General features: G+C 49.2%; 2 protein-coding genes across 7 annotated transcripts in view; one reads left to right on the top strand and one right to left on the bottom strand.

Annotated features, from left to right (window-relative positions):
- Positions 1 to 6006, top strand: part of CTC1 (CST telomere replication complex component 1) — a 36815-nt gene extending 30809 nt beyond the window's left edge. The window contains exons 25-26 of one of the 2 annotated variants that reach the window (XR_012897129.1): positions 3927 to 4023; positions 5268 to 5992. The gene's annotated coding sequence lies outside the window, so the exon portion shown is untranslated. Of the gene's footprint in view, positions 1 to 3926 lie in introns of both variants that reach the window. The other variant, XR_012897126.1, reaches the window with a different exon arrangement.
- On the bottom strand, positions 6 to 26118 carry TRIM45 (tripartite motif containing 45). Of its 5 annotated transcripts, XR_012897139.1 has the most exons (9): positions 25892 to 26118; positions 21696 to 22177; positions 18501 to 19234; positions 16879 to 17008; positions 15390 to 15473; positions 15090 to 15204; positions 13871 to 13997; positions 2808 to 3086; positions 6 to 871 (listed from the first exon to the last, which is right to left on the bottom strand). XR_012897139.1 is itself a non-coding variant. In XM_075905085.1 (8 exons), the coding sequence occupies exons 2-8, from the start codon at positions 22172 to 22174 to the stop codon at positions 789 to 791; spliced, it is 1752 nt and encodes a 583-aa protein (XP_075761200.1). In that variant the 5' UTR covers positions 22175 to 22177; positions 25892 to 26117; the 3' UTR covers positions 9 to 788. The 5 variants fall into 5 exon arrangements, 4 of the variants coding, with proteins under 4 accessions (XP_075761200.1, XP_075761190.1, XP_075761209.1 ...); XM_075905085.1 differs by lacking the exon at positions 2808 to 3086 and having other exon boundaries at positions 9 to 871; positions 25892 to 26117; XM_075905075.1 differs by lacking the exons at positions 6 to 871; positions 2808 to 3086 and adding an exon at positions 9046 to 9361 and having other exon boundaries at positions 25892 to 26115.
- Positions 26119 to 26399: the final 281 nt, after the last annotated feature.

Below are 26399 nucleotides of genomic sequence, written 5' to 3'. Positions count from 1 at the left end.
GGGCTGGAAGACTGTTATTGCCATTTCTAGTTGATTTTATTTGATAAAGAATTTCTTCAGCTCTATAGCTAATTACTGTGTGAAGCATTACTGAATATTCTTGCTATCTATACACAGACCTAATAGGAACATGAATGCTTACCCTGTTAACTGATCAGTATCAACCTTCTGGGTGATACTTACCGGTTACAGTTAACTGGTGGCCTAGGTGGGCTGGATCAGCTCTCCACCTGCCTGCAATATAATGGGCCTGGTCGGAGCAGCACCTGTCGCAAGATTTCTATTTGTGGAAAATGTAGCCATTTCAACATTTGTGTTCTGATGAAGAAAGAATCCAAAGACTTTTCAAAAGCTTTTGAGCAAACAATTCTCCCCCTGCTCCTGAACAGCCATCTAGTTAGAGCACCGCAGCTAGGATATAGGAGTCCCAAGTTCATAGTTCTCACTGCAGCTGATCCCTACTTTAGCTAATAATATCCAGACACACTAGGTGCAGGTGAAAACGAGCAGAGGATTTATTGGTTCACACAGCTGGTGGAATACTTATGGGGGTTAACCTGGTGGGCACTAACTTAACCAAAACATACATTAGATTATATAGGTAGCAGAAGGACGGAAGAGAAGTGATTTGATCAGTCTAGCAGCGGAAGTGAAATATGCACATAAGCCAATAAGCTACAAAGTTATACAGTATCTCCGCCCATTGCCAATTAAACATATTATCACTAATACAAGTAGTTATTCCTAACAAGCTAAATGAGCCAACATAGACAAAGGCATGTGGATGGTCATTTTGTCAGCTGGAAATATAATGCATCTCCTGTGGGGGTGGTATTGCCGTGGCGTGATCTTTGGGATCCAAGCTTATTTTCTAGAAACAAAGCAGACAATGAAAAACAATCCTGCGCGGTTGTTTGGTACCAGCCTTATCAAAGCAAAGTGAGGCCCCTTTGGAATGTGTTGCCAGGACGACCAGGGTCAAGTTAACTGCTGTTTGTGTGCTTCCCAGGCCTGTCCTAATGATTTGAGTTGTCAGTTCTCAGCAAGATACCATGGACTACCTCAGTTTACCCTACACCCTCAATCCAGCTACATACTGTGATCCCAAAGCAATTCTGGTGTGGTGTACTCTACTTTGGATTACTAATCACACCATGGATCTGAACATTTTGGCAAAATGGATGTTTCTAAGGAAAGTTTGTTTTAATAAACCAGCATTTTCTGATACAAAAGTGTGTTGTCAAAATGTTTCTGATCTCTAACCCCCCTTTACTTCTCTAACCCCCCTTTACTTCTCGTATATCTTTTTTTTGAAACCAGGTGACCAGAACCCAACGTGATATCCTAGATTACTTTAATAATAGTGCTAGATTTACCCACCATTGCTCGAGTCCTTAATTTAAATGAGCTTTGTTTTTCTTCATTTAAATCATTGTTCTGGAGTGGGCTGAGAAGAAGTAGTTTAGTCTGCAGGCTGTTCCGGGGAACAACCCCAGCCTTCTGTCACAGCAGCCGCTTGAGGTCAGGTGACAAGAACCTATCCATGGTCACTGCAGCAGGCATAGCTAAAGGAGGGATGCATGTCCCTAAGGTGGAGGACTGACAGCCAGACATACAAACTCTCTGAGTGTGTCTAGACTACAGGTTTTTGGTTTGGTTTTTTTTCAAAAACTGTACCTGCGTCTAAACTACCACCGTGTTCTGTCAAAAGTAAATTGAAAGAATTTACCGATGGCGGTAAACCTCATTCTACAAGGAATAATGCCATTTTTCAAAAGTCATCTTTCGAAAAAAAGAGCTATTGCATGAAAACGGGGCTTTTTCAAAAGAGAGCATCCAGACTCTTTCGAAAAAGCAAGCCACTTTTTAGAAAAATCTTGTCTAGATGCTCTTTTTCAAAAGAGGCTTACAGTCTTGACGTAGCCTCAGAAATATATAGATAGCTGCCCCCTTTTCTACCGTTGCCCCCTGCTGGAGCTACAGTTGTCCTGGTTCCCCCTTATGGCCCATTGCTGCCCCCGAGGTCATTCTGCAGTATAACTCCAGCCTACCAAGCCCCTCTTTTTCCATTGTATGAGAAACAATTGTGGCCATATCCCATCATCCTGCCACAAACAAACCCTGACCTTATCATAACGTAAAGCAAGAGGAAGCTGCACATCAAATTTGGTGATCCTAGCTCTTACCATTTAGGAGGAGTTCTTGAACAGTTTCACAGATGGACAAACAGATGCACATTTCTAAAATTAATACTAAGATTATAATGTTTTCCATATTGTTCTCTTCCTTTATGCTAACATTTGTTTGCTTTTTTGGCCTCATGCACATTCACCAAAGATTTTCATTGAGAAGTCTGCAGTGATGCTCAGGCCTTTTTCCCTTATTTGGCAATTATGATGTTCAATATGCAATTACTTTCCATTTGTCAACCCTGAATTTCATCGTCCAAGCATGTTGTCTACTCAATCAGGTTGGTTAGGTCATTACTAGTATAACCTCAAAAGGATTTTGGTCATCTGCAAATATTACTACTTTACAAATAGTCGACTAGTCCTTTACATCCCTATCTGATAAGCAGGGCAGTTGACTAGTTCCCCTCCTCCCCTTTGCTGCCTATCAGATAGAGGCAGCTAGGTGTGAGGGAGAGAAGAGCCATCCAGCCTACTCTAGCTGGGGGGTCTGCATTGGAACCAGCAACTGCAAAGGCTCTGTTGCTAACTCCAAGTTTCACAGCACATGAGCCCACATCCAGTAGCTGACACTTCTTCAGCCTATGGCTAATGCCTTTAAGCAGTGCTGGAATGTACCTGTAACTTTGATGTCCCCTGTAGCTTTGGAAATGTCATTCTTAATTACACAGGTCTAGGCAGTATTAGCTGTAATGTGGTGCTGAACAGACACCACCGTCATTGTGACATTCTCAGAGTTCAGCTTGCAGCTGGTGTTGAAGATTTCAGATAAGTTGTCCATTGTGCTATTGTGTGAGGTCCAAATCACAACAGGTTGAGGGAACCACCAGGGAGCCTCATACCGCAGGGTGTCCATGCCACTGTTGTAATCCACATGCACCTCTGGAGAGCTGAAGGCTGAATAATCAGAAGAGAGGTAAACAAAACTGGAACCCTGAGGCATCAGGTATAAAATACCTGCTGTGTGTGTCTGGATCATAGTTCTAAAGTGCCTATCACTGTAACATCTAGGCACTGTATATAGGTACTCTGAAGTCAGAGATTCAAGAACCAGTTTTGATCCTTCCATGGCAGATGGAGTTCTACACAATTAATTATGTCTGGGGCTGAATGCAGAATATCCCCAAGTTTTGCAAACCTGAGCAATTTGGTTTATCAAGCTAACAAGTTCCTGTACTAAGTAACCATGAACATAAGAACAACTATACTGGGTCAGACCAAAGGTCCACCTAGCCCACTATCCTTTCTGCTGACAGTGGCCAATGCTAGGTGCTCCAGAGGGAATGAACACAGCAAGTAATCATCACGTGATCCCTCTCCTGTCATCCATTTCCACACGGAAGCTAGGGACAGCATTCCTACCCCTCCTGGCCATTGATGGACCTAACTTCCATGAATTTATCTAGCTCAGTGGTTCCCAAACTTTTCAGCATCATGCCCCCTTTTTTATTTTTGAGAAACCTTCACAGGCTCTCCCCCCCCATAGCAAAAGTAGCAAAAAAAAAAAAGGATCTCACCAGGGCTGAAAAACAGTCATAGCCCCTTTAGTTCCTGGGACCAGTGTAAAGGTGCTGGTACTCCAGAGGAAAAGTTGACCGAAAAAAAAATTGCCCTTTTAAGGTGGCCATTTTGAAGTCTGCCCAGGATGCTCCATTCTCCCCCCATCCCAGATAGCCCAAGCTGCGTGTGTTCTGGCAGACACCTGAGCCACGAAAAACATTTTTGTTCTTGTCATAGACATTCGTTTAAGATTAAACAGAAGCGAAATCTCCAGATGAGAGCTCAGTACGCATGTGTCTCCTCTGGAAGAAGATGAGGACAAAATGGCACACAGGTAGGATGCTTACAAATGTAAAGATAAAGTACACAGAAAATAAAAGGCTTTGCCATTTTCTGGCTACGTGCACCACTGGATAGTTATGTTCTGTAGGACAGGGTGCTTACTTTGGCAGGGAGACAAGTGGATGGGTTTTAGTTGTGTTAAAGATGTTTGCCATCGATGGACCTAACCTCCATGAATTTATCTAGCTCTTTTTTGAATCCTGTTATAATCTTGGACTTCACAACATTCTCTGGCAAGGAGTTCCACAGGCTGAGTGTGCATTATGTTAAGAAGTACTTCCTTTTGTTTTAAACATGCTACCTATTAATTTCATTTGGTGACCCCTAGTTATTGTGTTATGGGAAGGAGTAAATAACTCTTCTTTATTCATTTTCTCCACACCAGTCATGATTTTATAGACTTCTATCATATCCCCCTTAGTCATTTCTTTCTATGCTTAGAAGTCCCAGTCTTATTAATCTCTCCTCATATAGTAGATGTTCCATACCCCTAATAATTTTTGTTGCCCTTTTCTGAATTTTAATTCCAACATATATTTTTAGATGAAGTGACCTCTGCATGCAGTATTCAAGATGTGGGCATACCATAGATTTATATAGAGACAATAAGATCCCTTTTTTAATAATTCATAACATTCTGTTTGGTTTTTTGACTGTCACTACACATTGAGTGGATGTTTTCAGAGAACTATCCACAATGACTCCAAGATCTCTCTTGAGTAGTAACAGCTAATATAGTCCCCAGTATATTATACACAGGGCTCAACAAACCGCTGTTTCTACTCGCTCGTGGCGAGTAGATTTCAGCCAGTCGCTCTGTGTGCCCCATTCACCGGTGTTGTGCACATGCGCAGTGCCAGACTGGCGCATGAATGGTGCGGGGCTGGCAAGTAGCTCTCGCCGCAGTTTGTCGAGTCCTGATTATACATATAGTTGGGATTATGATTTCCAATGTGCACTACTTTGCATTTATAAACACTAACGTTTATCTACCATTTGGTTGCCCAATCACTTAGTTTGGTGAGCTTCACAACCTGCTTTGGAATTAACTAGCTTGAGCAGTTTAGTATCATCTGCAAATTTGCCACCTCATGGTTTACCTTTCTCCAAATCATTTATAAATAAGTTGAATAGGACTGGTTCCAATAAGGCCCCCTGCAGGACACCACTAGTTACCTCTCTCCATTCTGAAAACTGACCATTTATTCCTACCCTTTGTTTCCTGTCTTTTAACAGGTTATCAGTCCATGAAAGAACCGTCCTTTTTATCCCATGACAACTTACTTGGCTTAAGAGCCTTTGGTGAGGGACCAGCAGATGCACAGATGGCAATTTTGGGAATTACTAGAATAGAAGAGGAATTAGCAGTGGGTGTGAGCACTTGTCCATAGAAAGCCAGAGCACTAAAGAAAGGTCGCAATTACAATATTAATCACAGACCTACATAGGATCAAGAATTAGAGTCTTGGTCTTTCAACTGCTTTAAAAAGAAAATTAACAGATGCATTGCTGATAACTCAGTTAAAGTTACTAAATGATAAGAATGTTACAATGTAGTTTTTCATTCCTAAGCATATGCAATTAAACCTCTTGTAGTGAACTGTTAAGGAAAGTAGATAAAAGTCAAATACACTCACAGTTCAGCCTTTTACATGTGTAAGTAGTAATAACTTTCTGTCGCTGCCAACCCAGACTGCATTTGACCCAATGGCCTACAAAGAAAAGATTATATCTGCTATCCCATTCACTCAAACTAATTCTCCCAGCTGCCTGTAGGTAGAATGTGTGGGCTTCTCTATACTACAGTAAAACTCCATTAGTCCGGCATCCAATGCTCCGGGACTCCTGATGGTCCGGCACCATCAGGAATGCGGAAGTGCTGGGGCAGCCGGACAGGCTTCCCCCATTCAGCTGCTGCTGAAACTGACCAGCATCTGAATCGGGGAAGCCGGGAGCAGAGCAGCTGGGGAGCTGCTGGGTTGGTCTCGTAGTGCTGCCCCTTGGGGCTGCGGGACAAACCCAGCAGCACCCCAGCTGCTCTTGGGGACGCCTGGGGCAGAGCAGCTGGAGTGCTGCCGGGTTGGTCCCTCAGCACCAAAAGATGGCGCTGCGGGACCAACCCGGCAGGACCCCATCTGCTCTGCCCTAGGGGTCCCTGATTCAGCCGCTGCTGAAACAGATCAGCGGCTGATTCCAGGAAGCCCGGGGCAGAGCTGCTCTGCCCCGGGCTTCCTGGAATCAGCCACTGATCTGTTTCAGCAGCGGCTGAATCGGGGACCCCTGGGGCAGAGCAGCTGGGGTCCTGCCGGGTTGGTCCCACAGCGCCGTCCTTTGGCGCTATGGGACCAACCGGGCAGTACCCCAGCTGCTCTGTCCCAGGCATCCCCAAGAGCAGCTGGAGTGCTGCTGGGTTGGTGCCGTAGCGCCGCCCCTCTGCGCTGCGGGACCAACTCGGCAACACCGCAGCTGCTCTATTGCAGGCATCCCCGATTCAGCTGCTGCTGAAACTGACCAGCAGCGGCTGAATCAGGGACACCTGGGGCAGAGCCGGACTATTGTAAGGGGGGGCTATGAGGGGTCTGAGGTGGCATCACCTCCCACCCCACTCCAGACCCCTCATAGCCCCCCCTTCTGATAGTCCGGCACCCCCTGGCTCCTAAAGGTGCCGGATTATTGGAAGTTTACTGTACCTGCCAGATCCGTGGGCAGTGATTGATGCAGCAGGGGTTGATTTATCATGTCTACTATAGATGCACTAAATCAGTGGTCTCCAACCTTTTTACACCCAAGATCACTTTTCAAATCTCAGAACAGGTGAAGATCTACCGTCCCGCCCCTTCCTTGAAGCCCCGCCCCTTCCTTGAAGCCCCGCCCTCTCTATTCTCCTCCTGTCCATCACTTGCTATCCCCAGCCCTTACTTAAACATTCTGATAAAGTTTATTTTTAAATTATGCGATGCATACAATTAAAATCACGTGTTTATAGTTATGAAATAAATGGTCTGTTTTTTATTCATGCTATTTAAATCTAAAATGAAGCATTTATAATTATACATTTTGTGGGGACGGAGTACTGTGGCTGGGGGCAGGGGAGAGAACAGGGCAGGGGACAGGATTCTGCAGCCGGGGACAGAGTGCCAGTGGGGACAGAGTTCGGGAAGTGGGGACGCGAATGGGGACAGAATTCAGGGAGTGGGGACAGTTCTGTAGCTGGGGACAGAGTTCGGGGAGTGGGGACAGGAATGGGGACAGCATTCTGTAGTTGAGGACAGGGGAGTGGGATGCCAGTGGAGGCAGAGAGTCCCCTGCATCTCCCTCCTCCCAGTATCCCCCCCCCCCCCGGAAACCAGCGTGTGCCTACCCAGAGGGCCGACCCCCCCCACCCGCACAGGGAAGCCCCGTGCGTGCCTGCCCCGGGGCCAACTCCCCCCTCCACGCAGGGAAGCCCTGTGTGTGCTCACTTGCCCCGGAGCCAACCCCCCACCACCCTCCTGTGCAGGAAAGCCTCGCGCGCGAGCCTGCCCAGGGAGCTGACCCCCCTACCCGTGCCGGGAAGCCCCGGGGCCAAACCCCAGCGCGCCGGAAGCTGACACTAGCTCCATCTTCTCTGGAGGTAAGTAGTGGGACTTCTGGGGGGTGGGAGGGAAATGGGGGCGGGGCTTACAGGATGCCTCGCGAGAGACTGGTCGAGGCCTCGAGATCGACCAGTAGCTCGCGAGCGACCAGTTGGTGACCACGGCACTAAATAGATCACTGAGAGCTCTCCTATCAGCTCCGGTGCTCCACTGGAATGAGAAGTGCAGGTGGAGTTGATGGGAGAGCATCAGCTATCGACTCACTAGGGTGAAGACAACTTGGTAAGTAGATCTAAGTACATTTACTTCAGCTACATTATTCACAGAGCTGAAGTTGTGTAGCTTAGATTGACTCCTGGAAGTGTAGATCAAGCCAGTGAGACCCCTTTGTGTACAGGAAACTGCCTTTTCTTATGAGACTCTGCCAGTGAGAGTAGATGGAGAAGAAACAGGAAGGTGTCAGCCTGAGGCCTGGCTCACTATTTGATCCTAGTTTTCTATAAAGTGCAAGCTGCTCCCAGTTCTCCCTAATGCACACAGGCAACACGTGCCTGCACTTCTGCACCTCCGCTCACCGCCAGCAGCAGTGTTTCTTATTGTCACACTGGGAAATCCAGTCTGGCCCAGAACCACCCAGGCCACTTCCTCTAGCACCTTGAATTTTCCTTGGATTCCCCTCTGCCAAATATTTTCTACACCATCCTGCTTCATTTTGTGGGATTCAAGCCATACACCTGGAGATGCTAGGGACAGTAAAGCTCGCCTACAAAATACCAGATCTACTGTATGAGATTGACTGTAATCTGCAACTGGGATTTTATCTCTGGGCTGGCCAGAGAGGCATAAGAAATACATAATCTGCCAAGCCTTTCCTAAACAGCTGCAGAACCCCTTCTGGAATGTGACATAAGAAGCATCTTTGGCCTCATTGTAACCATCTTTTAAGAATGGAGCAGGGAAAGGGAACACTGACCTCATCTTTTCCATCCATGTGCAGAATTTTTTTCACCCATGAGCGGAATAAATTTGTATGTGCACCAAGGCAAGTGCAGATATGCACCACAAATAGAAACACAAAGCCTAGCTATGGGCGCTCTGCTAATCAGCTGGACAGCATTTGAATTTCTTCTGAGCAGCTGCACAAGCACCCAGCTTATAGGGAATACTGGTCTTGGCCTTCCAGGACTGTGGTGACCAACACGCTAGCCACTGGCCACATGTGGCTATTTGGCCGGTTGAGTGTGGCTAGTTTGCCACGGCTCTAGGAGGTAGGTGTGTGTGCTGATATCTCCACTTCAAGCCTGTTCTCCCGGGCATGGAGCTTAGTGACTGATGAGAGTGACTTCTCTCTCTCCTCAGTGTGCAGAAATCAGCGACATGACTCCTAGAGCTCCTCCCAACGGCACGTGAAATAACCTGTCACACACAACCCCGGGATGGACTGTAAGGCACATGTTTATTTTAACACCTCTCCCTTCCCAGCCCTCACAGCAGCCTTGGATCTCGCCAATGAGTGCCGAGTGCCGGTCCCTGCACTCCTGTTGGGTTAGGCCTTAGCCCCAGCCTGTGGAGACACCGCAAGCTCCAGGAGACTCTCCACCAGTCAGAGCGCCACTGTTTTGAGCAGGCCTCTCTGCGAGTTCTCACCAGGCGGCACAGCAGGGCATTCAGAGTTTTCAGCTGCTCTGCCACAGCAGGACCAGTGAGGACAGCCCGGGTGACCTTTGTGACCATGACCACAGCCTTGGTACCCACCTACCCATCACAAGGACAGAGAGAAATACCATTAGCATTGCTGAAAACAGCTTAGAGACCATTCCAGCGGCCAGTGATTTCTTCATGTTCCCCCAACCCACAGCTGGCTGACTGCTAGGGAGGGGCATTGCACATACAATGAAGTACTCCTGCTGTGGGCTGCCAGCAGAGATGAAAGGAAGCAGGTGCGCCCTGGTGCACGACTCTGGCAAGAGCTTGCTGAGCTGTGGCAAAAGCCAGCAGGGAGCTGTTTGAAGAGCTGTCAGGGCCCCGGGTGGTAACAGAGCAGTACCCGTAAGAACTTTTAAGTTACTTTCACTGCTGGCTGGCAGGACCAGAATCCTTCAAACAAACTGGGACAAAACATGTGGGGCCCACCCTAGTAATCCCCAACAAAAAATTATTAATAGATTCATAGAGTCCCAGGCCAGAAGGGACCATTGTGATCCTCTCTGACCTGTATAACACAGGCCATAGAACTTCCTCCAAATAATCCTACAGCAAAGTCTTTAGACAAACCTCCATTCTTCATTTACAATTGTCTATTGATAGAGAATCCACCGTGGCCTTGGTAAACTGTTCCGATGAGTAATTAACTCTGCAACAAAGTTGGCATTTAAAAAAATATTTTCATGAACCCTATGGCTAGATCTATGCTTCAGCTATTTTTCAGGAAAAGCGATGCAAAACGCACTCCGCATTTTGTGTAGCTTTTTCCAATTTTTTTTTCAGAAGAGGCTTTTTCGAAATTTGGCCCACTGGGCCAAATTTCAGAAAATCCCCCTCTTTTGGAAGATCTCATAGAATGAGGAACACAGGGTTTCCAAAAGAGCATGTTTGCACTTCCACAAAAAAAAAAAAAGCAGAAGAGCAAACACATTCCCTGGATGCAGCGGAGTTTTTCCAGGATACCAGAGGTATCCTAGAAAACCCCCACAGTGTAGACGTACCCTATGTGTGCCACAGGTTCCCCCCATATGTTGCATTGCTTCCCAATTGAGAGGCGGGGCGAGAAGAGGATTTAGTTTGTTCTTAGGGCAAATTAAGAGACATAGGTATGCACCGCCCTGTCTGTGTGGAATGAATACAGTCATTAAGGCACTGGCTGTAATGGACCCAGATCCACAAGGGGTCCAGAAAGACAATGCAAGATCCAGTGACTCATGATTCAACACTCAACTGCAGGAAGCGCTAGCCAGGAGAGCGGTGAACTGAGCATGGCCCTGAATGGAGAACAAAGGACAGATGCATCCAGTGGGAACAAAGAGGTATTTCCTGGAAGAAGCTGGGAGTGCTCTAGTGGAACTGACTGAGGAAGTAAGAGAGAGACAGCCAGGCAATGGAGTTCACTACAGCTTGCTTTGTCAACTGCTCTGGCTTGACCAGAATGGATTATGCTTTAAACCTTTATTGCTCTGTGTTGATGGAAGAACTTCTAGTGCTATGTTCCAGCTGCCCAATAAATTCCAAGCAGTTTTGAAAATGCTGTTAGGGTGGGACTGCAAATACTGCTGCAGAGCATTAATCCCTGAAATGTGCCCCAGTCTGTACCAGAACTCTATCTCCGTCAGACTTGCTGAGCAGAGCTTACAGCGCAAAGCAGAAGTGCTACAGCCCACAGGCTCAGTCTAGGAGGCTGCATAGTCTAGTTTTCAGGAAGAGTGTGGGCTCCTGGAGATCTGGCACACTGATGGCGTTCCTCCAAGAGACTATTTAAAAGGGGGGGAGCACAAACCCTGCAGAACTGTGACAACCCCCTCTGTTGAAAAAATGTACGCCTCCTCATTTGTGTTCTTCACACCGCCTGCAATGTATTGGGAGCCTTCGCCGTCCTGAACCACACCGGGCCAGGTTGTACCGTCCTCACGGAGAAGGAGTGTGCTCCTGCCAGAGCTGGCTCCAGATCAGGTATGGAAGAAACCATTTCTACTTTTACAACAGGCAAACCTTACAAACATGAGTCTCATGCAGGGAGACAGAAAACAGCTCTGATGAAATGACTGAAAGCTGAAGAATATTCTCAAGAATCACAGAAAATGAGGGCTGGAAGAGGCCTCAGGAGGCCACGTAGTCCAAGCCAACCACAACTAAACCATCCCAGCAGGGCTTTGTCAAGCCAGAACTTAAAAACCTCAAACACATTCCAGTGCTTTGCCATCCTCCTATGAAAGTTCTTCCTAATATCCAACCTAGACCTCACCACTGTAACTTGAAACCATTGTCAGCACTGAGACTAGTTTAGCTCCATCCCCATTGGAACTCCTCTTCAGGTGGTAGAAGGCTGCTATCAAATCCCTCCACTTGTCTCGTCTGTAGACTAAATAAGCCCAGTTAGTTCCCTCAGCCTCTCCTCATAAGTCATGTGCCTTGGCCCTCATTATTTTTCTTGCCCTCTGCTGGACTCTCCAATTTGTTCACATCTTTTCTGTAATGAGGGAGGGGGTCTGGACACAATACTCCAGAGGTCACCTCACCAGTGCCAAATAGAGGGAAATAATTAGTTCCCTCAATCTACTGGCAATACTCTGACTAATACTGCCCCCTTTGCCGTTAGTCTTCTTGGCAACAAGGACACACTATTGACTCATAACTAGCTTCTTGTCTGCTATAATCCCCAGTCCTTTTCTTCATAACTGCTGCTTAGCCAACTGATTCCTAGCCTGTAGCAGTGCATGGGATTCTTCAGTCCAAGCGCAGTACTCTGTCCATGTTCTTGTTGAACCTCATCAGATTTCTTTTGGCCCAATCCTCCAATGTGTCTAGATCACTCTGGACCCTATCCCTGCCCTCTAGTGCATCCACCTCTCCCCCTAGCTTAGTGTCACCTGTGAACTTGCTGAAGGTGCAACCCATCCCCTCCTCCAGATCATTAATGAAGATGTTGAACAAAACCAGCTCAAGGACTGACTCCTGGGGCACTCCACTTAATACCAGCTGCCAACTAGACATTGAGCCATTGATCACTACCTGTTGAGCCCAATGATCTAGCCAGATTTCTGTCCACTATTACAGACCCAGATCAGCTGTCTGCCCTTCACTGGTGGAGGGAATACATGCTGGAGCTTCAGTAAGGAGCTCTCTCTCTTCTCTGAGTAAAAACGGGCATAAGCCTAAGTTCAGCATAATCAGATACCTGGGGTCAATTGGAACTTGCTAGGAGCTGCAGGCTAATTGGACACCTGCAGCCAATTAAGGCCTGTGGTGCTGCTATAAAAGAGCTCCCCAGGCAAGGTAGTGGGAAGGAAAAGAGTGAGGATAGGAAGTGCTGTGTGCGGGTAGAGGGCTGGTGAGCAGGTACCAAAGGAAAGGTGCTGGGGAGATTGTATGGGGGAGGTGGCTCAGGGAAAAGCTGCCAGATTGTGAGTGGCAGTAACCCTGCCTTAGGGTCCCTGGGCTGGAACCCAGAGTAGTGGGTGGGCCTGGGTTCCCCTCAACCTCTGCCTCAAGAAAGGAGATTAGGACTCCAGAGGGGTGTTCACTACCAAACTTATGAACTAGCCTGTGTTGAATTTGGCTCAGTTAACAGGGACTCCTGCCTTTAGCATACAGAAAGAGGCAGTGTGGAGGCCACAGCGAGCCTCTGAGGCTAACGCTTCCCATCAGTAGCACGAGATTCACGGGGAATAGCTGGAGCTTTGCCATGCTGCCTTCTAGTCCATTCATCCAAGCCATACATCTTTAACTTTTTGGCAAGAATACTGTGGGAGACCATATCAAAAGCTTTGCTAAAATCAGCCTATATTACATCCATCTCTTCCCCATATCCACAGAGCCAGTTTTCTCATCAGAAAAGGTACTCATATTAGTCAGGCATGACTTGCCCTTCATGAATCCATGTTGACTGTTCCTGATCAACTTCCTTACCTCTGAGTGTTTCAAAATGGATTCCTTGAGGACTTCCTCTATAACTTTTCCAGGGACTGATGTGAGACTTACTGAACTCCAGGTCCCTAGATTCTCCTTCTTCCCTTTTTTTTAAAGATGGACACTGCATTTGCCTTTTTCCAGTTGTCCAGGACCTCCCCACAATTGCCACGGATGCTGTTGGATGCATTAGATCTGGCTGCCAGGAGATCAGAGTCAGGCAGCAGAAGCAGGTAATAGAAAGGAAATAGGTTTAAGTGGAGCCATGCCAGTTGCATGGACAACTTCCTGATCCTGTGCTTGGTTTAAATACAAGCATGGAGTTAGTCAGATTCCAGAACTGGAGTCCTATGCGAGAATTCAGCTTCTACTGCTGGTGACTGTTTGCAGTTGCTGATTGGCATGTCTGAACTTATTGGCACCTAAGAACCCTGTTGCAAGACCTGTGGTCCATGACGACAGTTTATCAAGTGTTGCAGTGGTCTCCATCATGGGCCATTAGGCTGGATGTGTGCCTAAAAGATGTGCTCTAGCAAGTATGTTGGGGAAGTTCTATGGCCTGTGCCATACAGGAGGTCAGACGAGATTATCACAATGGCCCCTTCTGACCTTGGAATCTATGAGGATCTGGGTCTTAGTGCTCACCTGGCATGGTCCCACCGCAAGCACAGCGAGCGGCTTTCTGGCCTCCACTGGAGCAGAATGAGCAGCAGTGAAACACACCCTGGTGTTTGCGGAATTTGTTCTTCACGGTCAGAGTGAAGGGCGAGCCCTGCAGGGCACAAGAGAAGACAGAGTTGCGTGCCCACCACATCCTGCTGTTCCACCTGGGCACTGGAGGGGGTCAAAGGTACTGACATTTTAAAACATGACCAGGAGGTGGTGATAGCAGTTACAGAGCTGTGAACCTGATCTGAAAACCAAATCCCCTAGAGGAACAAGATGGGAATGGGAAAAGCCAACATGGCTTCCACAAACCAACACCCAGCTTCTGCAGCCTACTAGAATTTTGAGCCAGCCAAAACAGCACATAAAAGAGAACTGATGAGCACTTCCTTTAGCTTTCAAAATCCCTTTGGGAAACCCCCTTGCAAAAGGCAGTGATAACAGGTTAGGAAGGGAACCCGACAGGGCTGAGTGGGCAGCAGGAGACAAACTGGGGAATCCTCAGTAGAGAGGTGCAATAGATCAGCAGGGGGATCATGGAACTTTTTAGAGGGGCCCAAGCAGGCTGCAGCATGGTTCGTAGGGCTGGGCTGGGGTGCTTTCCAGGAGTCTGCAGGCGGCTCCTTTATTGGGGGAGACCAGCGGGGGAATTTTAACTAGGTGCTGTGGGAATTGGGGAAAAAAGCTGGTGCAAGGGATCAGGAGTCAAGCTCCACTGGGAAGAATAGGGCATGTGGATGGGCTACCAATGGAATAATAGGTCTCTGGTTAGAGCAGAGGGCGCTAGAGGTACGGAGCTTGCCTAGGGGAATAGCTCATTGGGCTTCACTAATTAGTGCCCCACCCCTTATGCAAGTTCTAAGCCTGTGGGGCAGGACCCAAAGTGGGTCATGGCAACCTTTTAATGGGCTCACCAGGGTTGGCATTAGGCTTGCTGGGGCCCAGGCCACAAGGCTCAGGCTTTGGCTTCATCCTTGGGCAGTGGGGTTCAGGCTGCAGGCTCCCCACATGGGCAGAAGCTTTTGGGCTTGGGCTCTGGCCCCCTCGCCCGGGGCGGCAGGGCTTGGGCAGACTCAGGCTGTGACACCTCCCCCCCCCCATCCTGGGGCTGTGCAGTAACTTTTGTCGTCAGAGGGCGGTCATGGTGCACTGAAGGTTGAGAGCCCTGGGCGACAATGACAGCGAGTCGAAAGCCTACCTGGACATGCTGTCCTTTGACACAGATGCAGATCGTGTATGCACCCAGCTCCTCAGGGGTGTAGGAAAAGTGATAAGTCCCATCCCTCTTATCGCACACACTGGGCTTGATTGTACTGTAAAGACAAAAAGGGAGGGAAGCCAGGTCAGCAATTTACAGAAAACCGATCTCACAGTGTCACTTTGTGGATTAGATTTACAGGAAGGTTCTTACCCCATGCCCCAGTTCAGGAATCTAAAATGTCCATGTGTAACAGCCCCCTGAATTATGATGAATGTGCTGTAGATTTCACACACCTACCTGCGGTCAGAGGCCATGGTATCATATGAAGGAGACCAAAGAAAGTCAGTTACACTGCAATGATTTGCAACAACCCCATGAGTACTGCAAGAGGAGAAGCAGAAAACACGGTAGCAGAGGGAGGAAGACAGGTGTAATGTTTCAGCCTATCATCTTCTCTTTCCTACCTCATGAAAACACTGTCACTGCTCACGGCAGGTCTATGCTACAACATTGTTTGGTCACCATGAGGCATGTCCACACTATCCTCCTCCTGCCAGCGGTGCACCTCACCAGGAGCACCTCCACTGACTTGAGAGGCAACGTGAGCAGGCAGGCTGGGAATGGGAAGCTGGGATCCCTGGGGCAACCTGGCTGAGCAGGGAGCCTGGGTAGCATCTCGACTTGGAGCGAGGAGCTCCCACCCATCCCAGGGTGGCAGCCCTGTGGGTGGCTCTCCTGTCAATTTCAAAGTGGCCAGCTGCTGGGGCCAGCATGTGTCTCTCTGCAGGGCTCGCCCCTTAGTGTGAGGGAAAGCAGCAGGTCTCCAAGTGCTGCACATGCCCACAAACACTGCCCTTGCAGCTCCCAGTGGCTGGGCGGACTGGGATTGCTGATGATTTAACAAAGGCATCCTACAAAATGCTAATCACTCATTTAATTTACATAGGTGTTAACAGAAAGAAAAGTCCTCATTCTCCATGGCCCAGGATCACGTGCAGACACCGTGTGGAAAGGGTGTAAAATGCTGCCATATTAAAATAATTTACACCCACTGTGCCTTTAAAAACACCCAAATTTTGTGATAAAATCATGAGGTGACAGTTTGGTGTAGATTAGGGATGTTAAATATCAGTTACTTGAATAGTGGATTAACATCATGAATTCTTATTGGTAACTTGACTGTTCTACAGTCCTGGGGGAGGGGGCAGCAGCCATAGTGCTCTGACCCCACTCTTGAGGAGCCCCCTTCTACTAAGCACTGCTGCCTCTGATACAGAGGCAGCAGCCCCTTTTAGGGGAGGGGCCTGAGCTCCTGGACCCAGCGTCAGCCAGAACCGAGCTTGGCTGCCTGCCTGGCTCCTACTACACTTTAAATGCAGAGCCCCAGCAGAGGTAGGTCCCAGATCTGGCGCAAGCCAGGACTGAGCTGGGCTGCTGGCCAGCCTGCTAAAAAATGTACTGGCAAGGGAGAGGGGGAGGGAGGGAAATGCATGTAGTCTATAGCATTAACCTATAAGCTTTTACTTATCAGTTAATCAACTACACTATTACATCCCTAGCGCAGATCTCCCCACAAGGTGATATTTAACCTCAGGCCTGTACTCAGCTCATTGGTGCTTTGCATGTCTCCCTGTAAATCCTGGCCTGCCCATGGAAGTTCTTTACTTGCAGGGGAATGCAGACTTGGAGGTACCTAGAGAAGGGGTGAGAGAGTCTGTAGCAGAGATTTTAAATCCACACAGAAGGCAAACAAAACCGCTCTGGCCATCCCAGGGATGGTACCAACCAGTCCTTCTTGTCTTTGTGGGTGATAGTGACCCGGACGGGTTCTCCTCCTCTCCCCATCTGCTCTCCTGATGTGTCCTTACACAGCAGAGTAAAGCTGGCCTGCTGATTCTGACGGGCACTGTGGAGACCTGAAAGGCAGGGCAAACTGTCCCTTACGGTTCCAAGCAGGACTGGGAAGAGACGCATTTGACATCAGCCAGCAGCTTCCCAGCTCCCAACCTCCCCAGGATTTTACCAGGTTCCCCATCGTGGCGGTGTCCCAGTCCCTGCCATGAAATGTCGAACCAAACACATTTCTAATGGCTGGCCCACAGATGCAGCTCAGAAGTGGGCTGCATGCACCCCCTTTGCAGTCCTTTGGTTTGTGAGCTCTGGCAGGGATTGCGTCAGTCCCCAGAAGGGTTGCTCTAATCTAGGCTTAGCTCCGAAGAGAACACCATGACAGCCGAAGAGAGTCAGAGTGCAAGGACTGCTCCTGCCTTGTCCCTATACCAAGCTACACCCCCAGAACGTCCCTGTGCGTGGCAGGGCAGGGCAGGACACATAACCATTCCACTGGCTCTACAGCAACATGCTCCCCCCCCTTCAGAGACAGAGACATTCTCTAAGGGCTGGTCCCATTGGTTTTCCAGGGCTATAGGGCCACTGCTGGTGTGGAGAGGCTGCAGCAGAGATCCAGCCTCTATAGGTGCTGGCCTTGGGGTGAGTTGCCGCTATAGGGTGCTGGCCTTGCACAGGAGTGTTTTTTTGATAGCAAAGGGCTATGACAACAATGCTTCTTTCCCTCCCTTTTCCTGACAGAGTTCATGTGTTATAGCTCAGAGGTCAGGAGATCCTAGACGAAGGAACACAACCCTGGACTTACCCGCATGGACGGATCACCAGTTTGCTTCAGGGAATGTAACAGAAGTTACTTCTTCTTTCAAAAAGCAGTGACACTAGAGATGTACAGTGAAGTATAGGGACAGCCTAACCACGGCCCAAGGTGCAGGACCGCCCACTTCTCCATCTTTAAAATGGAGGTGGGGGCTGTGGATGATGTCCCATTGCACAGTGTGACCGTCTATTCACATCAACACAGGGCACTGCATTCTGGGAGCTGTCATCTTGGCAGGCCAAACTTCCATCTGAGTCAATACGGAAGCAGATGAACAGGCCAAGGAACTTTTCTTCTTAAACCTTTGGCTGTGTAACCCAAAGTTGCTGCTCTCTGACAGATGCTCAGGGGCCTGCATGAAATGCATCTGACTGTCTCACAAAGGTCTTAGTGGGCAGTTGTCTATAACACAATCTGCACTAATTGGTCCCCCCTGTGGTCAGCTTCAGCAAAGGAATAACCATGGAGACTGAACTACTTGCTCAGCCAGAGAGGTGGTCTATGCAGTTCAGAGATGAAGGACAATGACAAGAGGCAATAGGAAAGAAGTTTGGCCTTCTACTTCACACACTGTACCTATGTCCTAGATAAACTATGGTCTTCAGTATCTAAGACTGCCTCCAGGGTGGTTATGCAGTGCTCAATTAAGCAGTGACATCTATAATATGGGCTTTTAGGGTTCACCTCAATCCCTCCCACTTTTATTTTAGCACTGGTCAAACAGAATCAAGTTTTCCCCATACCTTCCCCTTGCAGGACACACTTGGCTGGATCAACTGTCCGATTGAGGAGGGTCCCAAAAACTGCATAGCCACAGCATTGGCCAGCCTTCTCACGGGGAGAGAACTGGATCCCATCTTCCACTCCAGGGTGGATGTTATAATCCACTTTATTCAACTTCCTCAGCCGGTTCGCCACCACCCCTTTGATGAGAAGGATCTCCAGGTCTGAGCCACAGGTCAGCAAGCGCTCAGTGAACTCCACCCCAGTCCGCATGTCCATCAGCAGCTGCTCCAGCTGCACCTTCTGTAAGTGCAACAGGGTCTCCTTCTGCACCTTCAGGTCTTCCAGCTGCTTCAGCAACCGGTTCCGATGTTCTTCAATAGCCCTTATGTATCCATCTGCAAATGTGCGGATCTCCCCAGCCACAGCCTCCACACGACTGCAGATGGCACTGCTGACCCCTTCGATGTGGCGCAGGGCCCCTTCCAGGGTGCCCACATGCAGCTGGGTACTCTTCAGGAGCTCCCGCATGGAATCCCCATGCTTGTGGATGACATTGGCAGCAAAGTCATATGGATGTTGACGGTGCTGGCCCACCACACAGTCCCGGCACACTGGCTGGTCACACTGCTCGCAGAACAGCGTCAGCTCCTCTGAAGGGTGGGAAGGACACAGGATGGGCTTCCCAGTCTGGCTGTAGCCCTTTGTGTCCTCTAGGCCCACCACAGCATGGGAAGCTGTTTTCTTCTGTCTCCTAGAAGGAAGCATATGGGAGAAAGCATATGGGAGAAACCTGGGCTTGCCAACAGGGGATTTGCTGATTCCTACAGAGCAGTTGATAATAATGGGATCTTTCACGTCCTTGGGTGACATCTCCACACAGAAGAAGACGACATCTGCAGCCTGCCCCCTTTTATTGCTAACTAGAGGTTGTTCGCTGGCTCCCTGCATGCTGTTCTCAAATGGGAGTGTGTGATTCAGGCGCCAGGAGGTGGTTGTCACACAGACAACCTGGCAGAAGCAGGGCAGCTGCAATGACCCCAGAGCCCACTGTGATGAGTGTAGCAAGACGGGGGGCGGGGAGGTGCCACCAGGTGAGGGCCAGCAGGCAGTGCCATAAAGTAAGTTTGCTCAGCTACTGCCTTTTCTGTGGAGGATGAGGGGATGTCCGGCCTTCTAGTCACTCACACAAAAACTTGCAAACCCCTGCAGGGAGATGGGAAATCAGGTCCAGCCAACAGCCAAATAAGGATCTGTAGTAACATACTAAATATTCTTAAAGCCAAATGTCATCTCCCTTCTAGATACAGGCCTTGTTCCTCCTTAGCACAGCTGAGGTGGGGGTCAGGCACAAAGCTTGTGGGACCATCCAGCTGCCATGCCAGTGCCAAGCATATGGCAAAGCTGTCTCAAAGTTATTCTATTTTTATGCTGCCAACAGCCCCCAGAGGCCATGTAGCAGTGGACAGACAGACAAAGGGTATGACTGTCTGAGGAGAGGTAGGAGATATAAAGATGGTTCTATATCACCTAAGGATTCTCCAATGCAGGAGAAATATTCCAGGCGACAGTAGGATAGCTCTAGAGCTGTTTTGTACCACCCAAGCAATGCAAAGTCGCCACAAGACATGGCATGGCACTCTCAGACTTTTGCCTGATTCCTCAGTATGAACACTCCTCTTGCTCCTGCTTGTGTTATGCCTGCATAGCTGCTTTGCACCATTTGCCTAATATCCCTCACAATTCACCTCACCTCTCCCTTGACGTCACCTCTGCTGAAATCTCTCATCAATCCACCAAAAAGCATGGCAACTGCATGCCCATCTTCACAAAATTCCATTGGCTCCCTATGCAGTGCTCCTCCTGGCGCCTGATCTCACACCAGTATAGATCAGAAACAGCTTCACTGATTTTAAAGGAATGCCCCCAGTGTAAAAGTGATCTCAGTAGATGAGATGGGAATTGGGCCCCTTTGGCTAGACTCTCTACTGGATAGTTATTTATATCAGTGTGCCATTCCAGGTCTCAGTACTTTGCTTTCCAGTATCTTGTGCCACCAAACAGGGTTTAAGATATTACCCGTGCAGAATGGTAACACTTTGGCCTGGTGTAACTGATCGTACAAAGTGGAGGGCAACTGGGAGTCAAGACAGTGTTGCACAGGAATAAGTGGGCAAGGCAGTAGAGAATCTGGACTGATTCTTGGTAGTGCAAAAGGACACTTTAAAGTATTCTGGCATAGCCCTTCTCTCTCTCCCCCCCAGCCCCTCTCCCCAGCCACCAAGGACCTTTTATCTCCCCCTTCCCCAGCAGCCAGGCGCCTTTTATCTTCCCTTCAGACCCCTCCTGGCTGCCAGAGGTCTTTTCTCTCCCTACCAGCATTGCATGGTTGGGAGTGGCAGGAAGGTGTTTGGGGCAGCGGGGGGGGAGAAGGGGGAGGGAGAGAGCTAGTTACCCAGTTTGCTGGCAGATAAGATGGCCACTCCTTTGGTGGTATGGCTGCCCCCCCTCCAGTGGATGCTCTACAGGATAATACTCTCCTCCCTTTGCATGTTATGGAAAACAGCCCCTTTTCCTGCACTACCAGTTGTCCTGGCACAGCCTAACCCTGATCTTGCTTTAAGTTAGGAAAAGAAGAAGTTGCATACCAAATTTGGTAGTCCTAGCGTGTACTGTTTAGGAGTTCTTGAACAAATAACTCACAGATACAGACAGACAAACAAATGCACAAATCTCTCATATATATAAAACAGGGCTCACCGAACCGCAGCGAGCCCCGCTTGCCAGCCACGCTGTCCGGCGATCTGCGCATGCGCAGATCGTTCTGTGCATGCGCAGATCGCCGGAACCTGGCTCTTCCAGGTTACAATCTACTCAGCACGGGCGAGTAGATTGTATAATTTGTCGAGCCCTGTATATAATTGTATAAGGCCAGAAACTGACATGGAGTCAGGCTGGACATTAGGAAAAACTTCCTGCCTGTCAGGGTTGTTAAACACTGGAATAAATTGCCTAGGGAGGTTGTGGAATCTCCATCACCGGAGATATTGAAGAGCAGGTTAGACAGACACCTATCAGGGATGGTCTAGATGGGGCTCGGTCCTGCCGTGAGGGCCGGGGACTGGACTCAATGATCTCGCGAGGTCCCTTCCAGTTCTATGCCTGTGTTCTATGGTTACATATGGGCTGTGTGTCTCTGTTCCCTCCTCCCATACCTGTGAGCTTGGCAGCAGAAGTGGCAGAGATTGGCTTTGCAGATGGGACAGTGCTTCACAGCTTCCCCATCCACACAGAGGTCACACAGAATTCCTGGGCCTGGTGCCTGAAGGGTTTCCTGTAGCACCTCGTTCATGGCCAGGTGGTCAGTGGTCAAGTCATGAGTGCCCCCTGGTGGCAAACCCACCTCAGTGTCACAGATGGGACAAAGGATGCTGAGCGGTGGCTGACGATGATCTTGGAGCCATGACCCCTCGGAGGTAGAGTCTGAGTCCTCCCCCTGGACGCTGAGCACTGAAAAGGGTTCCAACTGCTCAAGGCAGGCCATGCAAAATGTGTGTAAGCAAGGCAGAATTTTGGGGGATGAGAAGAGCTTTGTGCACAATGGGCACCTAGTTCTGGCTAGGCCCCTGACTTCACAAGGGATTTTGGCCATGATTCCAAGCTGCTGCTGCTGCTGCTCCTGCAGGTCAGACATCTTCTGAAATACAGATTATGGAATGAAAATAAAACTCAGTTCATGAAATTTATAATGTGCCAGGGCTGTCCTGACAGGCCCTAAGTGAACCCCTCTCACTCTCTCAGCATGGATGGAGCCTATACTAGGGTCCATCTCCAGCCATCCCAGTGCATATGAAAGGGCACTTTTGCAGCAGTTCTGCCAAGCAGGGGTGCTCTGCAGGAAGGGACAGGCACTCTCATGATGCCACTGTCAAGGTGGGGGGCATGGAGAGTAACTCTCAGAGCACTGCTGTTGGTGGCAGGTATATGGGACACTGGGAATACGGGAGGCACTTTTAGGTGGGATGCATGTGAGGTATTTTTGGGCAGGGACTATGCAAGATACTCTCATGGGGGTAGAGGGCTGTTCTCACAGCGATGCTGTCAGTTGTACAGGAGGTGGGTGCTCTCAGGTGGCATGGGGCACTCCTCTGCTGTCACCACCTGCTGGGGGCTCTAAGAGCATTATCAGGAAGTAATGAGGTGTTCTTGGGAGGGGAGCTGACGGTGCTCTCAGGGGCAGGGGAGGTGCTCTTGGGTGGGGGGTTCAGTCGGGACGCTGTTGAGCTGGGATATGTGGCTATTGGTGCAGTATTGCTAGGTGGTGGTGGTGGGCCAGTGCAGTGCAGGGGCTGTTTGGTGAGATTGCTGTGGGGTGGAGGGTGCTGGGAGGGGAGGTTGCATGGTGGGGGGGAAGATCTGGGTTAAGCTAAAAGGGGTAAAAAACAAGGGTGATATCATGCTAGGAGTCTACTACAGGCCACCTAGTCAGGTGGAAGAGGTGGATGAGGCCTTTTTTAAACAATTAACAAAACTATCCAAAGCCCAAGATTTGGTGGTGATGGGGGACTTCAACTATCCAGACATATGTTGGGAAACTAACACAGCGGGGCACAAGCTATCCAATAAGTTTCTGGACTGCATTGGAGACAACTTTCTGTTTCAGAAGGTTGAAAAAGCTACCAGAGGAGAAGCTGTTCTGGATTTGGTTTTAACAAATAGGGAGGAACTTGTTGAGAACTTGAAAGTGGAAGACAGTATAGGGGACAGTGATCACGAAATAATAGAGTTCATGCTCTTAAGGAAAGGTAGAAGGGAGACCAGCACAATTGAGCTAATGGATTTCAGGAAGGCAGATTTTGATAAGCTCAGAGAACTTGTAGGTAAGGTCCCATGGGAAGCAAGACTGAAGGGAAAAACAACTGAGGAGAGTTGGAAGTATTTCGAAGGGACGTTGTTAAGGGCCCAAAAGCAAACAATTCCGCTGTGTAGGAAAGATAGAAAATATGGCAAAAGACCAGCTTGGCTTAACAAGGAGATCTTGCATGATCTCAAAATAAAAAAGGAGTCGTATAAAAAATGGAAACTAGGACAAATAACAAAGGATGAATATAGGCAAGCAACACGGGAATGCAGGGGCAAGATTAGAAAGGCAAAGGCACAAAATGAGATCAAACTAGCTACAGGCATAAAGGGAAACAAGAAGACCTTTTATAAATACATTAAAAGCAAGAGGAAGACCAAGGACAGGGTAGGCCCACTGCTTAGTGAAGGGGGAGAAGCAGTAACAGGAAACTTGGAAATGGCAGAGATGCTCAATGACTTCTTTGTTTCGGTCTTCACCGAGAAGTCTGGAGGTGTGCCTAGCGTAGTGAATACAAGCAGAGAGAGGGTAAGTTTAGAAGATAGGATACACAAAGAACAAGTTAAAAATCACTTAGGAAAGTTAGATGTCAGCAAGTCACCAGGTCCTGATGAAATGCATCCCAGGATACTCAAGGAGCTGATAGAGGAGGTATCTGAGCCTTTAGCTATGATTTTTGAAAAATCATGGCAGACAGGGGAGATTCCAGAAGACTGGAAAAGGGCAAATATTGTGCCCATCTATAAAAAGGGGAATAAGAACAACCCAGGAAACTACAGACCAGTCAGTTTAACATCTGTCCCAGGGAAGATAATGGAGCAGGTAATTAAGGAAATCATATGCAAACACTTGGAAGGTAATAAAGTGATAGGGAATAGCCAGCATGGGTTTGTGAAGAACACGTCATGCCAAACTAATCTGATAGCTTTCTTTGATAGGATAACGAGCCTTGTGGATAAGGGAGAAGCGGTGGATGTCATATACCTAGACTTTAGTAAGGCATTTGATACGGTCTCGCATGATATTCTTATTGATAAACTAGGCAAATATAACTTAGGGCCACGATAAGGTGGGTGCATAATTGGTTGGATAACCGTAGTCAGAGAGTTGTTGTTAACGGTTCTAAATCCTGCTGGAAAGGGATAACAAGTGGAGTTCTGCAAGGGTCTGTTTTGGGACCCGTACTGTTCAATATCTTCATCAATGATGTAGATATTGGGATAGAGAGTACGCTTATTAAGTTTGCAGATGATACCAAACTGGGTGGGATTGCAACTTCTTTGGAGGATAGGGACATAATTCAAAATGACCTTAGCAAGTTAGAGAAATGGTCAGAGGTAAACAGGATGAGGTTTAATAAAGAGAAATGCAAAGTGCTCCACTTAGGAAGGAACAATCAGTTCCATACATACAAGATGGGAAGCAACTGTCTAGGAAGGAGCATGGCGGAAAGGGATCTAGGGGTCATAGTGGACCACAAGTTGAATATGAGTCGTCAGTGTGATGCTGTTGCAAAAAAAGCAAATATGATTCTAGGTTGTATCAACAGGTGTGTTGTAAGCAAAACTCGTGAAGTCATTCTGCTGCTCTACTCTGCACTAGTTAGGCCTCAGCTGGAGTACTGTGTCCAGTTCTGGGCACCACATTTCAAGAAAGATGTGGAGAAATTGGAAAGGGTACAGAGAAGAGAGACAAGAATGATTAAAGGTTTAGAGAACATGACCTATGAAGCCAGGCTTCATGAACTGGGCTTGTTTAGTTTGGATAAAAGAAGATTAAGGGGGGACATGATAGCGGTTTTCAAATATCTAAAAGGGTGTCACAAGGAGGAAGGAGAAAATTTGTTCCTCTTGGTTTCTGAGGACAGGACAAGGAGTAATGGGCTTAAAGTGCAGCAGGGGAGGTTTAGATTGGACATTAGGAAAAAATTCCTAACTGTCAGGGTGGTCAAATATTGGAATAAATTGCCAAGGGAGGTGGTGGAATCTCCCTCTCTGGAGATATTTAAGAACAGGTTAGATAGACATCTGTCAGGGATGGTGTAGACGGAGCTTGGTCCTGCCTTGAGGGCGGGGGCTGGACTCGATGACCTCTCACAGGGTTACTGTCAGGCATGTGGGGCCCTTTCTGGGGGAGACTCATGGGCACCCTCCGGGTGTTGCTGTTGGGTGGGGGGCCCGCGAGGGTGGAGGAAAGGGGGCGATCTCAGGAGGCGGTATGGGGCGCTGTCAGGGCAGGAACAGGGGGCGCTCCCGGAGGTACCGGCGCGCCGGAGGGGGGCGCTACCGAGGTGCTCGGCCCTTGCCTGCTCCGCAGGGGGAGGTGGCTGGAGCCGGCCGGAGCGAGCTCACCCGGCAGCCGCGCCAAGGCCGCGCGGCGCGAGCAGGGCCCGCCCGCTGGTGCCGTCCCCGCTCGCAGCCCCGGCGCAACCCGCCACCGCGCAGCCCCGGGCCCCGGAGCGCCGGGCCGCCCAGCGCGCTCAGCCCCGTGTCCGCTCGGTGACGGGCTGCCCCGGGGCCCGCTTTGCAGTGTCCCCTTCCCGCCACTTGCCTCCGCAGCGGCAGCCCCGGCCCGGGAGACCGCGGGGGAATCGCGCCGCGCCCCGCTCGTGGCAGGACCTGGAGCACAGTCAGCGCGGCGCGGCCTTGACGTGGGTCTGCAGGGCGAGGCGGCGGCCGGAGCTAGCGACACTGGCCCCGGGGAGGCCGGGCGCGCGGGGATCCGCACGCAGATACCGCCCTCCCCGGGCGGCCCCCGCCGCCGAGCCACCCTCGCGGGCGGACAGGAGCTCGCCCCCCCCCCTTGTTAGTGTCTATGTCACGTGGGGGACGTCTGGCTTGGGCTGCTCCTGCACCCCCGCCCTGAAGTGGTTTCCCTACTGGGTTCACCAGCTGGCCCAATGAGTCTCAGCTCTGGACACATTGTTCCAGCGCCCCTGTCCTGACAGTGTGAACAAGGACACATAGTGCCAGCAGCTGAGCCTCGCAGTGCAGAACGGCACTTAGTTCCCACTAAGTTTTTCCACCCATGTGCAGAATAAATTGTGTTATGTGCATCA

The sequence above is a fragment of the Pelodiscus sinensis genome, chromosome 1 (assembly GCF_049634645.1).
Source record: "Pelodiscus sinensis isolate JC-2024 chromosome 1, ASM4963464v1, whole genome shotgun sequence".
NCBI classification, from domain to species: Eukaryota; Metazoa; Chordata; order Testudines; family Trionychidae; genus Pelodiscus; species Pelodiscus sinensis.
Note: the sequence above shows the minus strand (reverse complement) of the source record. Positions and strands in the feature narration are given on the sequence as shown.